Source organism: Amborella trichopoda, chromosome 10 (genome assembly GCF_054954075.1).
Source record: "Amborella trichopoda isolate Santa Cruz 75 chromosome 10, AtrichopodaSantaCruz75HAP2 v2.0, whole genome shotgun sequence".
In the NCBI taxonomy this organism is placed as follows: domain Eukaryota; kingdom Viridiplantae; phylum Streptophyta; class Magnoliopsida; order Amborellales; family Amborellaceae; genus Amborella; species Amborella trichopoda.
Window position 1 is genome coordinate 9,017,899 of NC_142345.1, and position 16,239 is coordinate 9,034,137.

At 36.8% G+C, this 16,239-nt stretch overlaps 1 protein-coding gene across 1 annotated transcript; it reads right to left on the reverse strand.

Moving 5' to 3' along the window:
• Positions 1-290: 290 nt before the first annotated feature.
• On the reverse strand, positions 291-3,704 carry LOC18446177 (uncharacterized). Its single transcript, XM_088849691.1, is given in 6 exon segments — positions 291-961; positions 964-1,127; positions 1,299-1,564; positions 1,818-2,019; positions 3,179-3,326; positions 3,368-3,704. Coding segments are annotated over 6 exon segments (1,503 nt in total). The 3' UTR covers positions 291-575.
• Between the last annotated feature and the right edge of the window lie 12,535 nt (positions 3,705-16,239).

Sequence of the window (16,239 nt, forward strand, 5' to 3'; positions counted from 1 at the left end):
TTTCTCTCTCTAACTGATTCCACTCGCTACTCTTCGCAATGATTAAGTCATATAGAGAGAGACTTTGGAGTTTATCCGAAATTTTGGCTTTTTTTTTTTTTTTTTTAAACAAAATTTACAGCAACATGCTGGACATGATTTGCATTTGTCAGGACCAAAACTTGCTGGAATATATATATATATATTTATATATATATATAGAAATTCATGAAAAAATATAACACCTAAACAAATATAGGAACTTGGATCGCTCTAATACCAGTGTTAGCAAAATTGATGGAGCACGTATAAGACAATACCTGAGATCAGAGAAGGGAGGTTGTGAGGCTGGTGATTGCAGGGCCCGGATTTTGATCCCTTTGATTTGTAGAGAGAAGAACTATACGTCTTTTCATTGTTGTACACGTCCTCTATCTGGCTTCCCATTTTATAGGGAGAAGAAGGGTAACCGTAGCATTTCTCCAATGGGTCTTTAAAAAAACGAAGGGGTTCCCTGATCCCCAATGAGTCTTGGAGAAAAAAGAGGGGTTACGTTCATATGACCGTTGGATATATTTAATTCCCACAAATGTAGGCTACGACACGTAAGACCTCATAACCATACGTATCAACACATAACACTCTTTGGGGAGCGGAGAACCACATAGATATTTGTTCCCATGGTATGCTGTTGCATCGAATGTGCTCATTTGGCCACTAGAGGGAATGAGTCCTGACAAATTGTTTTAGGATAAGTTCAAATAGCTCAAGAATGCCATGGATGACATACTTGGAGGGATGCCGCTTGATAAGTCCAGTGATTCGAGTTCTTGCAATCTGTCAATGTTCTCAGGAATCTTACCCCTGAAATGGTTTCTTGACAGGTTGAACACGACAAAGCCTATCAACCTTGTTAGTTCTTCAGGAATCACCCCTGATAAATTATTATTCGAGATGTCTAGAGTTATAAGAAAAGAGACCCCTTAAATTCCAGCATTTTTCCTTTTATTACGATACCTTTACTCTCAAAGTAATACGAAGCAGTTATGCTCATGCTTTTTCTTGCATCTTTAATGATCATTGCAGTGAGATTCTCAAAAATGCCCAGGATTGTGCCAATTAGATTGTTTCCAGCAATGTCCAGTACTTATAGAGAAGTGAGCAGTTTCATGTTTGGGGGAATGGTTCCCACCAACCTGTTAGATCGTAGACGGAGAATACGAAGTGCAGAAATCTCACCAATGCAAGATGGAATATTCCTGATATTTGATTCTCGCCTAGATTAAGACTCTAATTTCGAACAATTTTTCAATGAGAACAGGATCTCACCTTGTAACATGTTGTTAGCCATGCGCAAAGAACGAAGACCTACGAGGTTTCTTAAGCTAGCAGGAAGAACTCCTGTCAATTCATTCTTAGAAAGACTGAGAACTCCCAAATTCATCATGCTCCCTATGGAGGTGGGAATGGTTCCCTTAACCCGGTTATTGGAAAGGAGTAAAGTTCCTAGATTAGGAATGAGCTCACCAATGTTTATTTGCAGACGAAGACGAGAAATCCAAATGTGGGTATTTGGATGAAAACTCTGAAAAATTCCCAGTCATACGATTCCATAAAGTATATTAGCTTCTTGCCTTTGCAAATTTGTGGGGGCAATGCACCTGAGAAGCTGTTGTTTGAAAAGCTGACATTTACTAAATAACTATTTTGGCCAAAATCCAGTGGAATATTTCAGAGAAGTTGTTGCTGAATATGTAGAAAAGCCCTAGACTTCTTAGGTGAGATATGCTGCTCGGAAATGGGCCTTGAAACCTATTTTCACTCAAGTCAATGGTTACTATGGATTTGAGATTCGCTATCTCAACAGGTAGAGTTCCTGTTAGCTTGTTCCCGAATAGGTTCAACATAGTAAGCTTTGTTAGGTTTCCAATCGAGGAAGGAAGAGAACCATCAAGCAGGTTATCTGAAGGATCCAATTCCGTAAAATCTATGAGATGCCATATCGCAGGAGGTATTGATCCAGAAATTTGATTTGTAAATCTGTATAAGAAGCCAAGCTTTTTCATACGATGGGATTGGTCCTACAAACAAGTTTTCCTGGAGTTGCAAACTAACAAGATCGGGCCAATTGGAAAAAAAAATGGCCAGGGATTTCGCCTATAATCCAATTGCCACCAATATCCTGATCCTCAATTCTGTGAAAGGAAGCCAATGATGGTGGTAAAGAACTAGAGAGTTTATTGTGACCCAAGTCTAAGAATCTCCCGTTTGTGCATTGCCCCAATTCAGATGGGATCCTAAAATTCAATCCACATTTGTGAAGGTCCAGTCTTTCTAGAGCATATATTTGTCCTAGAGATGCAGGGATGGTTCCAGTGGGTTTTTATAGAGCTCAAGTACTCAAAGGCTAGAGGTTAAACCGATATCATGAAAAATTGTGCCTGTGAGATTGTTCTCACCTAATACGAGATCCTCTAGTTTCGCAAGATACTCTATTTTCGCAAGATTACGAAATGTTGGAGATTCGAATACCCGAAACCCCTAATTTAACTGATTACCGAATATCACACACTCAATACCGAATATGTAAAATTGATAATCCAATAATATGATCAAAGATCATGTACAACCATTTAAAAAAATAAATTAACGATGAAAACAGAGTCATGAGAGAAAATTAGAAAGATGCTTTTCTAGAGAGAGATAAGAGTTCAAACCAAGAAAATTGTCTATCTCAAAAAAAAAAAAAAATTCCTTTTTTGGCTTTTATACAACCCAATGAAAATCTCAAATCAAAGCAAAAATACAAAAGCATCCAAAAGGTTGTTTCTCTATCACCATTCAACACGAATCATTCAACACGAATTTTAGTTGGAATGAGACCTTCTCTATCACCATTCAACACCAAATTCAGTCGGGATGAGGCCTTGTTCAGTCGGGATGAGGCCTTGAAAGAAATTGATAGAGAGATTGAGGAACTTGTGGTCACTGAGATAAAAAATATTTGATTTGGGATCGAACCATTGAGCTCATTCAGGGATAATCCAAGTAAACCAACTTCTTATATTGGAAATTGAAGGTTGGGAAATATGTGAGGGAATATAAAACTAGGGATAGTTTTGTGAGCGATGCCATTCCAAAAATTTCTCGAAGAGTCGGGGGATGTCAAGAAGATTGCCCCGAGGCCCAGGTGCTGTACCTTTTGCACTTTTGCAGATAACTAAGTTGGTATGGAATTGGTCCGTTGAGCCATTTGTCTTCTAGAGAAATGAAATGGAGCTCAGTGAGATTACCAATCTCCATAGGCACCAAACCAGTGAAATTGTTTGAGACCCAAATCCAAGAACCTGAGTTTTGAAATGAGTGCCGATGGTCATTGGGATCTTACCTTCAAGATAGTTCAAGTTGAGTTCGAGGCGGGTTAAATTGGGCAATGATAAGAAGTTCAATTGGTTGAGAGTCCCATTCAGACTGAAATTTGAGAGCTTAATCTCGATTATCCTTCCGCCATGGTTCCAACGTATACCAAACCATTCACAATGGCCAGTCTTGTTGTCAGCGCCGAAAACCCATGAGTCAAGATTCTGATTTATCAGACTGGTTTTCCAGTTGAGCAATGCTTTGGCTTCTAATTCAACCGTCGGCGAACCAGAGGATTGAATGAGAAGGACCAAGGTAAATGTGATAAAAAGGATAAGGATTGGAAATCTCAGAACCATTTCCATGGCTTCTTAATGTTGCTTACTAGATTGTGCATAGAATGTGCTCCAAAAGTATTGAGTGTGAGGATGATGTGAATGCTATGTCAAATTTCGACATAGACTTTACCTGTTTTTGGCCTACTATCCCTCTTTCATATTATTCTTTGGGTGGACCGGCATTATTCTTTTGCTGAGATCTCTCTCTCCATTCACCTCAAAATCTCATAACAGGACATGCGGATGTATCATAGTCATGACTTTTGAGGTCTCCCTCCATTTACTTATGGACCCGAAAATTTCTCCTAAATGCTTTACAGATAAAAATTACAAAAAAAGTCGGTCGACCGTGCTTTTTCTTTAAAATTGTCCATCGGTCCTAGGATGAGTCTGAGGAGAGTGTATCCTTTGACCGAATTTTAACTTTAGTTTTTTAGTTTTTTCTTAAGTAGGGAAGCTAAAATTAAAACTAACAAAAAAAACTAAAACTAAAATTAAAACTAACAAAAAAACTAAAAAAAAAATTAAAATTGGGTCAAAGGATGGGCTAATTTTGAAAAAAATAAAATAAAAACGTGGCTTGACCGACCTTCTTTTGTAATTTCTACCGATAAACAGAGTATTTGGTATTTTTGGAAAAATTTTCAGATCCATACGTAAATCACTATATAATTAAAATAAAAACTTTATATAGAGTCTACTCCTTAATTAACTTGGCGAGGTGTAAAGTCTCCAGAGCCTGATGTTGCCCAAGCGATGCTGGGATGGGTCCACCCATAAAAGAATTATAACTCAAATTGAGTGTTCGGAGACTAGAGATTAAGTCAATCTCACGAGGAATTGAACCTGTAAAATTATTGCCATGTAGCATGAGTTCTTGCAATTTTTTTAGCTACTTGAACTCAAATGGAATGGGGCCAATTATTGAATTCCGCGATAAATCCATGTGTACCAAATTCTTGCATCCAAAAATGAAGGTTGGGAACTCTGCTAAAGAATTATCATGTAGAGAAAGGTAAGTAATGTTCAGAAATCTTGTTGTGTCGAGAGAAGTCGAGTGGTTTTTTTCAAAATCCAGGATGTTGGGTTTGTGCGGCCATTAAAGGCCTTATGAGTGATTGTAATAAAACATTTGAAATAGTGGTATACAAACTCAGTGGGAGTGTGGTCCCTCATGGACCATACTATGTAAATAGTATTTGCAGCTACAAATCTGTGCTTGACGGTCTAGGCCAGTTGGTTGGAACAAACCCATGTTACTTGGCATAGAATATCAACCGATAAGGGTTCTAATGGGTCACACCTTGATGAGGTCGCAGTATGCTAGAATGAGTAAGCCAAGGGACTGTGTGATCTTTGTATGTGATTGTGGTCTACACAGACAAGAGGCAAAGCCTCATCTATGTACTATCATACGGCATGCATATTGATAGATCGTTTCAAAAAAGTAAGCCACATTTCAGGGTGAAGCATATGCATATGCGAGAGATACTCCCATGTACCAAAGGAGCTGTGGTCGCATCAAGTTTAGGTGACCTTGACTCGTCTCTAGAGGAGGACTTGAAATCCACATACTGGGATTGCGACCCTTTAACTCATTGGCTAAACTTTGGTGACCCACTAATGAGTACCTGCTTGGACTGTGGGTCATGGGAAATACTAGGTTGGTTCGATAAAGCAAGTGTAGTCTATAGTCCACAGTTGAAGGTGGAGTGCCCCATAATTGATGATTTAATTCCTAAGCCATATGGATCCATTTCCCATCAAATTAATTTAATTATGTTTGTTTTATGGTAAATATTATTTTAAAATTATTATTTAAATTTTTATGAATGTCTGGATATTTTATTTATAAAATTTGGATTTGTAAAATTAAAGATATTGATTTTACAATAGTTTAAATATTCAAATAAATATTTTAAAATTATTTTCAGTAATTTAAATATAAAATAAAATTTCATGGGGGCCCCATTGTACACATGGGCCCACCATTTTATAGAAGGTGGGGCCCGTGAGGCCTCCTCATGGGTGGCACGCCCCACCCTCTTTAGATCCTTTTTTTTTTATTTTTTATAATTTGGTAATAGTCAATCTTGATTTGAAGTCAAAGATTGCCTTGTGGTTAAGCAAATATTGACAATATATTAACTTGATATGTTTTGAAAGATTTTATGGAAAATATGAGTAGGCTTGTGTTATTTTATGGAATGCACAATATTTCATTGAAATTAATTTGACCTAATTTCTATTGATGGGAAAATTGTTTAAGAAAAAGGAATAATGGTTAATGCACATTCCATAATGTTGATGGCTCAGATCTCTCACTCCACAAGTCACCCTTGATCGACGGTCCACATTCAATCTCAATTAGAGGCAAACTCTGAGAAACCCTAAACCCAATTTTGTATTATAAATAGGAGTGTACCCCCGATTCTCAACCCATCTCTCTTTTCTCTCTCTTGTCTCTCTCTTTAAGTGGCATGCTACACTCTCTCTCCTCCCTCTCAAGACTTTCTCTCTCTTCCCTCTCAAGACCCTCTCTCCCTCTAGACCACTCTCTCTCCTAGCCTATATCTAGAGGGGCACGCCCCAACCCTTGGCTACCTCCTAAGTATCTCTCTCATCTTGAATAAGCCTAAGGGTTTGGTAGTATGGGATTTTTCAAAATAAGCCTTGGCTTGGGGTTAGGATCTGGCTCTGATAAGTTCTGAAAGGGTTTCATAAAATTGGTTTGGCCCAAACTGGCTTTCTCGATTTGAGATTGAAGCTAGATCGTCGATCCCGCGCCATCAGATAGTGGTGACTCGGTGTAGGGTGCCTGGTTGAGGTAATCTCTGACACTCTTCACTTTTATTTCTTGCAATATTATCTTTATATTCTCAAGCATAGTGCATAGCTATTTAAATAGCATCAAGTTTTAAGATATTGGTTTTATTGTTATGTTAATTTATTTTGAAGTATATCTTATTGTAATAAGATTACTTGTTAGTGATCTTTTGCCAAAACAAAAGGGGTGAAATAAATATATATATAAAAAATGTTATTCCTCAATAAGATCACATAGGTCTTTCTTTCACAGGAATCTTACCTATTTTAGTTTACCAAGTTGATAAGGGATTGGGCCGGAGGGGCTGTTGGTTCTTAGAGAAATAAAGCAGAGCTTTGTAAGATTGCCAATCTCCACTGGCACCGAACCTGTAAATATGTTGCTGCCCAAATCCAATACACTAAGGTTCGACAGAGTGCTAATGGACTTGGGGATTCTACCTTTAAGAATGTTCCAACTAAGATTGAGGTGGCTTAAATAGGATAATGAAAAGAAGCTGAATTCATCCAGAGTACCTCTCAAACAGAAATTTGGACTTATCTCAATTACGAGTCCACCATTGTCGCATCAAACACCAGCCCACCAATAATGGCTGGTCTGATTGGCGGTGTTGAAAAACCATGAATCCAAATTGGAAGCTTCGAGGCTGGTTTTCCAGTTAAATCGTGCTTCGGCTACAAGTTGAACTAGTGATAAACCAGTGGATGTAACTAAAAGACCCAAAACAATTGGAAAGAAGAAGATATAGCTTGGAAACCTCTCCATTTCCATTATATCTAATAATTGCTGTTGGATTTGATTTTGTTGAGTACCGGATTCAGTTTTGAAATTTATAGACTATGGATAGGATAAAAAAGATGAATTCTTGGATTGGAAGCTGCTATCAACTTTATTTTTTCATTTTTCGTTTACTTTTTTTAACAATATTTTTCTTTTCTTTCCTATTGGAGCTTCCTTGTTTGTCTATTTCTAAATGTTTTAATGATCCATCAACTTTCAAAATAATGACTTGAAAAATTAGTCAGTCCTTTGATTAAATATTAGGCTTTTGTTTGTTTAAATACGCTTTTGGAATAATCACTTGAACTGTGTTTTGCTGGTTGTCAAATTTCATTATTCTTGGGGTGTACGGGCATTATAAGAGAAGAAAGTACAAAAACAGTAGGAAATTACAACAAACTCAATTGCTCACAACACAAATGAATGTCATCATAGTAATTTTATTAATTTTATTAGATTTTTTATTTTTAATCAACTTTTAGAAATAGGATTAGTAGGGATTTTTTTGATAAAAGTTATATATTTTAAGGAAGTGTTTGTATTTTATTTTTTGGGCAAGACAATCTTTAGATTGATAAAGGCAATCTAGATTTTAGTAGGTGGTTAAGGTTTTAGAGTATATTGTAGTAAATCTTGGAGCAAATCTTTAGATCACATTCTAAAGTTTGCTTTCGGAGATTAACGTGGGTAGGAAAAGAGGTTTCCTTTTAGTAAGCAAATCTTTATGAATATAAAGATTTATTTTAGAAAATTTTTGGAAAGAATCTAAAATAGATTTAGTTTAGTTAGTTATCACTTTTGATTTTTAGAAGGGAATTATTAGGACGAAGTTATCTTTTACAACAAGAAGCAGGTGGGACGTGAGATTGTGATGCTTGGATAAATCCTTTCCTTATATTGGATGAAGACGTTTTATTTATAGGGAGATTTCAAAAGCAAAGTTTAAATGTATAAAAAGGAGGTACATACCATGTATTAGAAGATTGAATTTTATGAATAGAAAAAAATTTGATCTTTGAGATTATGTAGGGTGAGAGACAGAGAGAGATCCCTTTGTGGGTGTAGTTTCTTCTCATGTTTATGGGTGCCGTGTCGAAATACTTGTATCCACACAATTTGTTATTTCTTCTTGTGATTTTCTTCACAATTTTCATTTCGCTCTCTAAAACACTGTTATCTTTGTCAGTGTTGTTTGCTGGTAAATGTTTTTGGGTCTCTCTCAACCGAGTTAGAGGATGGAGTGTACTGTTCGGGTCGGATCCGAGTCACCTCAACTTGGACGCAACCAATTAGGTATATGTTGGGCCCGAACCTGGGTCGAGTCCAAGTCATTGGTAGGATACGCCCAGATAAAAAAATAAATAAAGAGTGCAGTTTCTATAAGGCATAGACTTTGTGGAAACAAAGTAACACCTCACCTTGAATCCTCGTCTGGATAATACTTGGGGCATCAGAAATCTCCATGATGGCTATAAAACCAATTTCCAACACCGGCAATTAAGTTTAAAGCTAAAAAAATGGTGCAAATCTGCAAGATCTGTGAATAATTATTTTTCGGCTGAAATGGGCAGTTTAGATAATATGTTACAATATATACTATTTTTAAGGCTTGAGATCCTTATTTCTTTTCATAATCATAATGGTCAAAGCAAAGATGACCGATTTGAAAGTTTCTGATGCTAGAACTACAATTTTCGATGAGTTTTGAGGTGAGACTTTACTCTTCTATTTTTTATATATAGGGCCACAACCCTGACATTTTTCATAAATGAATTTCATTACAAGGTCACAATCACTTTTAATCATTGGATATAAAATATGATGAATTGAAGTGTGTCACAATTTTTGAGAAATTTTACTTTAGACTATGCATTTTATCTATAATACATCCTCTAACTCTTCGGTTTCATATCTAATGGTCAACAATGAATGTGACCTCCTTATATAAAAAATTAAATGGTCTTATTGATCTTCCCTCTTTCTTGTTATGATTTGTCTATTGTAAAATCGAGATAACTCAATCACTTGTTTTGAGCAAATCGGGATATCTCAAATCCCATTCGATGTAGTGAGCACTCCACTACAATGATTTCAACACTCAAATAACAATGCCCAAGATGCAATAACAAGTGCAATATAATTGGTAAAACATATAAAAACAATAAAGCAAACAATATGGGAAATCATTAAAGCACAACACAAATGAAAGCAGAGAGGGACACACATATTCGTGGTTCACCCAAGATGGGCTATGTCCACGGGCAAGACGACAAAGATGTATTCACGATCAGGAGGAAAACTTTCAAGATTGGGGTTGCCTCATACAATCTCAAGGGAAGCTCAAATAAAAGAATTTCCTCTCATAAACCATCTACAATCGATTCCTTCATTCGATTCATTGATGCCACGAAGAAATGTCGACAAAAAACCAGCCCAAGATGAGGCCGAATGGTGGTGTTAGGATTTTGTTGTAAAACCTCCAATTTCCAACCCCAAACTTCTCTCTCTCTATAAGCTCCCTCACTCACCCACATTTTTCTCTTTCAAAAAAACCCCTTTTATGGGCCTTCACTAAGAAGGTTATTTTAGTGATAAAAATACCCTTTAACAAGAGGGAGAATACGATAGGGTCTTATTTTTGCATCATATCTTAACAATTTCCACCTTATTGCAAAATCACATCCTTACCTTGTCTTCTTTCCTTTTTTGAAACCTACAGAAGTTAGACTCCATTCTAACTTTTCTATTTGGATGGTCTTTGTAAGCATATTCGCAATGTTGTCTTCGGTCTTGATCTTGACCAATCGATCTCTTTAATCTTTAACAACTTGCAGGATATAATGATATTGAACCAATATGTGCCTTGACCTCTTGTACTGAATAGGGTTCTTGGCCAAAGGGATAACACTCATATTGTTACAAAATAGTTCCATGGGCTTGCACATAACGCCCATCTCACCTATCAACCCTTGAAGCCACACAACTTCTTTTGATGCCTCTATTGACGCCATGCACTTGGCTTCGGTAATTGACACTGCTACTGTGTCTCGGAGCCTTGACATCCAACTAGCTGACCAATTTGTAAGGTGAGGGGTGTCTTCACCAGCTTTACTTCTTTCATGCCAAATTTTTCAAGCACCCTTTCTATGTAACCCTTTTGAGATAATGACAAAATTTCATTTTGTCTATCCCTTTCAATTTCAATCCCAAGGGCTTGTCTTGCTGGCTCGAGATCCTTCATCTCAAATCTTTTGCTCAAAGAAGTCTTGAGCTCATTAATTTTTGCCTTATCTTTACACACCAAAAGTATGTCATTCACATATAAGACTAAAATCAAGTATGCTCCATCATTAGAATACGTTAAATAGATGTAATAGTCATACTTACTTCTTGTGTATCCAATGCTCACCATGAACATATCAAATGTTCTATACCATTGTTTTAGTACTTGCTTGAGCCCATATAAGGACTTCTTTAATTTACACATAAGTCCTTCTTTGCCCTTCTCTATGAAGCCTTCTGGTTGTTGGATATACACTTCCTCTCCAAGTTCTCCATGAAAACAAATTGTCTTTACATCCATTTTCTCAAGTTCTAAATCATGCATAGCAACTAACCCAAGCACCAAGTGAATTGAGACAAACTTGACAACCGGTGCAAAAATTTCATCAAAATCAATGCCTTGTTTTTGTGAAAAACCTTTTGTCACAAATCTTTCCATATATCTTTCAAGTTTATCATTGGACCCCTTCTTTATCTTGAACACCCATTTACAACCAATGGCATTGTTATCTTTTGGTAGCTCCACCAAATCCCAAGTCTTGATTCTTTGGAGGGTTAATATCCCTTCTTGCATAGCACTTTTCTAATGTCGGTACCATTGCTATCAATGGCTTCACAGAATGATATTGACTCTTTATTTTCGGCTATCAAAGCATGCAAAGTATTTGGATTCACATAATCTTTGTGTCACCCTGGTGCACGAGTTTCTTTATTAGAGCGCCTATGTGGCACAACTTCATCATGATGGCCATGTGGTTCTTCGTCTTGACTTTCTAGTTCTTCATGCTCTTCACTATGATCAATGGGTATATTTTCATAAGGCTTAGATGCACTTGGTGGAAGTATCTCGGGGTTGCTTTCAAATTCTTGGCTCTCTTGTTGCACTTCTTGACCATTGTCCTTCTTCATCACCCTTTTTGCTAATACTTTGGGTTCATCAAAATGTATGTCCCAACTAGTGAATATTTTTCAAGTACTTGGATCCCATAACCAATATCCCTTCATACTCTTGCTATAACCTGCAAAAATACACTTCTTTGACCTTGGATCAAACTTGTTCCTTTGGCAATTTGGAATAAGTGTATATGCATCACAACAATTTTTTTTTTTAAATTGGAGTAGTCGCTTGGGCCTCATTAGGAGTTTTGCTTTCCAATGCTACTGAAGGTGATCGGTTGACAAGATAATAAGCCATTGATACGGCTTCGACCAATAATTTATGTTCTAGGTCAGCATTGCTTAACATGCACCTCGCACGCTCCATCAAAGTGCGATTCATTCTTTTGGCCACACCATTTTACTGAGGATTGTAGGCATTTGTGTAATGGCTAGTAATTCCCTCGGCCTTGCAAAAAATTTTGAACTCCTTTGATACAAACTCTCCACCATTATCGGTCTGAAAAACTTTGATGTGATGCCCTGTAGATTTTTCAAGTTCGGCTTTAAAATTCTTGAATGCACAAAACACATCACTTTTGGACTTGAGAGTTTTGATCCATACTTTTCTTGAGAATTCAACAAAAAAATATAATGCACCGTTATCAAATGTAGTTGGTGAAGGGCCCCACACATCCGAGTGAATGTAATCAAGTTTGCACTTGCTTGTATGCTTCCCGTCCTTGAAAGGTTGTCTATGTTGTTTTTCATAGACACAATGCTCACAAAATTCGAATTCATCAATTTTAAGTGTAGGAATAAAATTCCACTTCATCAAGACCTCTATACCCTTACCACTTATATGCCCCAAGCTTCTATGCCATATGCGAAATGGAACTTCATTAGCTTCGACCATGGAATTCACTTCATTATTTATTACTGGGCTTCCCAATAACTTGTACAAGCTCCCAACTAGGACTCATTTCATTACAAGTAGAGCCCTTTTGGATATTTTGATTACTCCAGCTTGACCGGTAAACTTGTATCCTTCTGAATCTAGAAAAGAGAGGGAAATCAAGATCTTTTTTAGTTCCCGCACATGCCTAACAACCTTAAGCAAACCGAACCTATTCCAATCATCTTGCTAATGGAATTATTACCCATGGATACTGATCCTCCTTCACATGACTCATATGAGTCAAACAGTGATCTATGTGGACACATGTGCTCCATTATCAAGTATCCAATTTTGATAGAATATTGAATTATATGTCATCTTCAATTAACCTGGATGTAGACTTTTCAACTTGATTTGCTTTATTCTTGGATTCACTTGGCTTTTCACATCCTGACATAAGAGCTTTGGAAGAATTAACTCAATTTCTTTTAAAACAATTCTTCCTTATATGACCAGGCTTCCCACAATGCCAACACACATTCTTGTTATTAGACCCTTTAGATTTTGACCGAAATCTTGAATTAATTCTTGAATGATTCCTCGATGAATCACCCCTTTCATTCCACCTCTTGCCACAATAGCTTCCATCTTTGATTTCATTGAACTTCCCAAGGATGCATTCTTTCGAAGTTCATCGGTAAGTAGCGCACTACACACCCAGCCCAAATCAAGAGAATCTTCTTTACTACAACTCAATGTAGTAACAAGGTTATCATAGGATTCCGGCATTGAACAAAGTAAGGTGACCGCCTTATCTTCATCGTCCATTCTCGCACCAATACTCTCAAATTGATAAATGATGTTATTAAACTCATTCAAGTGTTGCGCCACATTTGCACCTTCTTTCATTCTCAAGGAATACAATTTTCTTTTTAAGAAAATTAGTTTTGTGAGAGATTTTGTTTGTTACATACTTTCTAATTTTTCACACAAATCTTTTGCCATCTTTTCGCCAACAATATTAAACAAAACTTCATTCGCTAAACACAAGCGAATAGTAGCTCGTGCGTTCATATCGAGTTCGTTCCAACCATCATCAGTCATATTTGCCAGTTTCTTATCTTTTCCAAGTAATGTTTTGTGTTGTCTTTGATGTACCAATAAATCTTGTATTTTTAATTTCAAAATTTCAAAATTACCTTTCCCATTAAACTTCTCCACCTCAAACTTGTGATATGCTATTTTTCCAAAAAATACTACACTAATTCCTTGAGCTCTGATACCACTTGTAAAATCGGGATAACTCAAGCACCCCTTTTGAATAAATCGGGACATCTCAAATCCCACTTGATGTGGTGAGCACTTCACCACAATGATATCAACACTCAAATAACAATGCTTAAGCTGCAATAAAACATGCTATATAATTGGGAAAAAATATAAAAACAATAAAACAAGCAATATGGGAAATCATCAAAGCACAACACAAATGAAAGTAGAGAAGGACGTAGACATATACGTGGTTCACCCAAGATGGGCTACATCCACGGGCAAGATGGCAAAGATGTATTCACTATCAAGAGGAAAACTTATAAGGTTGGGGTTAACTCATACAATCTCAAGGGAAACTCAAATAAAAGAACATTCTACCACAAAACCACCTACAATAGACTCTTTTATTCGATTCATCGATGCCGTGAAGAAATGCTGACAAAAAACCGGCCCAAGATGAGCCCAAATGGTGGTGTTAGGGTTTTGCTGCAAAACCCCCAATTTCCAACTCCAAACTTCTCTCTCTACAAGCTCTCTCACTTACCCACGTTTTTCTCTATAAAAAAAACCCTTTTATGGGCCTCCATTGTGAACCTTATTTTAGTGACAAAAATACCCTTTAACAAGAGGAAGAATATCATAAAATGTGATTTTTGCATCACATCCCAACATTGTCCATTCTAAAACTTTATTTCACATTGTTCTATTTCATGGAGGGACAAAATGGTCACCTCAACGAATCATAAGCTAGCCTCGTTTTTACCGTGAAAGTGAATCATTAACATGGCGGACAGAGTGTTTGAGGAATTCGTTTCACTTTAGGTATGTCTTCAAGTAATCTTTTTAGGGATATTCATAATGCACCCCTTTGACATTTGTCGATTTGAATGGACGGCTACAGTAGCTTCGAATGTAATGTCATATGCAACTTTTATAATCGGGATATAATACAGTAAATTAAGAGTATGACTTCTAATTCTCTCATACGAGCACTCTAGAGTCAATCTTCAAGGATTTGGTTTGGAGCATTTTCTGAGCTCATTTATTTTCGATTTACAACTGATTTATGTATGAGTGAGGACAACCAGAAAATAATCATATCAAAGAGCTGCCTGTGTTTGTTGTGAGAGACCACGTTTTGATGTATTCTCATTGACAGACTTCAGCAGATGAAAGGTTCATCTGCAACACCCAACACTAAGTAGTGATGGAGGAGATTATATTTGGCATACTGTTAGCATGAGTGTATGAGTTTCTTATACATAGAAAACTAGGATAGCCATCATCCATAATAAGGAAAAAAGAAAAAAATAAAAAAAAAAAGTATTCGACAAAACCTAGAGATTTATAATCGAAACACAATAAGATTTAGGAAACACAATGTCAAACACTTAAAATCACATCTAAAAAACCATATTTTGTTGAAAACTTTGGTGTATTGGGTTCATGGCATAAGTGTTGGCAATTCAGGATATAACCCAAGTCCCTACTTCAAATAAAAAAGTATTTTCAGTATTGTATAATATATATTTTAATATTGGGTCGGGTTGACCTGAAACTGGACCAAACCTGGCCCTATAGCTGTCCAAGCCGGACCTAGATGCGGATCCGACCTAGTTCAGGTCCATGTGAGTTGGATGCTAGCCGGACTCGCTTGGTCCAAAATTCGCACCTGGACCTAGACCCAGACCCGATTCAGGTCACCCCGCCTATTTGCCACTCATATACCAAGCCCCTCGAATATCATACCAAAATTAGGAACCCCAAACCAGGTCATACAAGGACCAGATGACCTATCCAGGTTGGTTTGCTCCATCCACCTCTGATTCCACACTCAACAAGGATTTGAATCTCTCTCTTTCAACCCACGATTGAAATGACTCTCTCTTTCACACACACAAAGCCCACGATTTAAATAGAGCATTCTCTCTCTCACACACACACATACAACCACAATTTAAATGTCTCTCTCGAACCCCTTGATACCTTTCAATATGAGACATCCCTCTCTCAATGCAAAAAATTGTGAACTGAATATTTATTAACAGATGTTTTTTAATTAAGTGTTTTTCAACTTTGAAATGAATATTTATTAACCGATGCCGTTTCCAATTAAAATGAAAAAAACAAACAATAATAGACATGACAAGCTTCGGAGCGATTGCCTATACATTCCTCTCTCTCTCTCTCTCTCTCTCTCTCTCTCTCTCTCTCTCTCTCTCTCTCTCTCTCTCTCTCTCTCTCTCTCTCTCTCTCTCTCTCTCTCTCTCTCTCTCTCTCTCTCTCTGCCTGTTTCCATTGAATTAAACTTCTAAAACATGAACGTACAATAATGGATGTTGTTTCCAAATAAATTAAAATAAATTAAATTAAAAATTAAAAATAAAAGCACAATGACAACCCAAGCTTAAGAGACATTGATTATAAATTACAAAATACAAGTACTCTTTACCTGTGCTTAGACCTCATTTGACCTCTATTGGCATCTTCACGCACCAAAATTTCTTAATCAAAACATTAGAGCACATACAATCGTGTATCAAAGTTCCCAATCTCGTAAACAGTGTTAGAAAACTTGAGCGAGCTAAGTGGGATTCTCGCCACTTTGGTTGACATTATCTATGGAC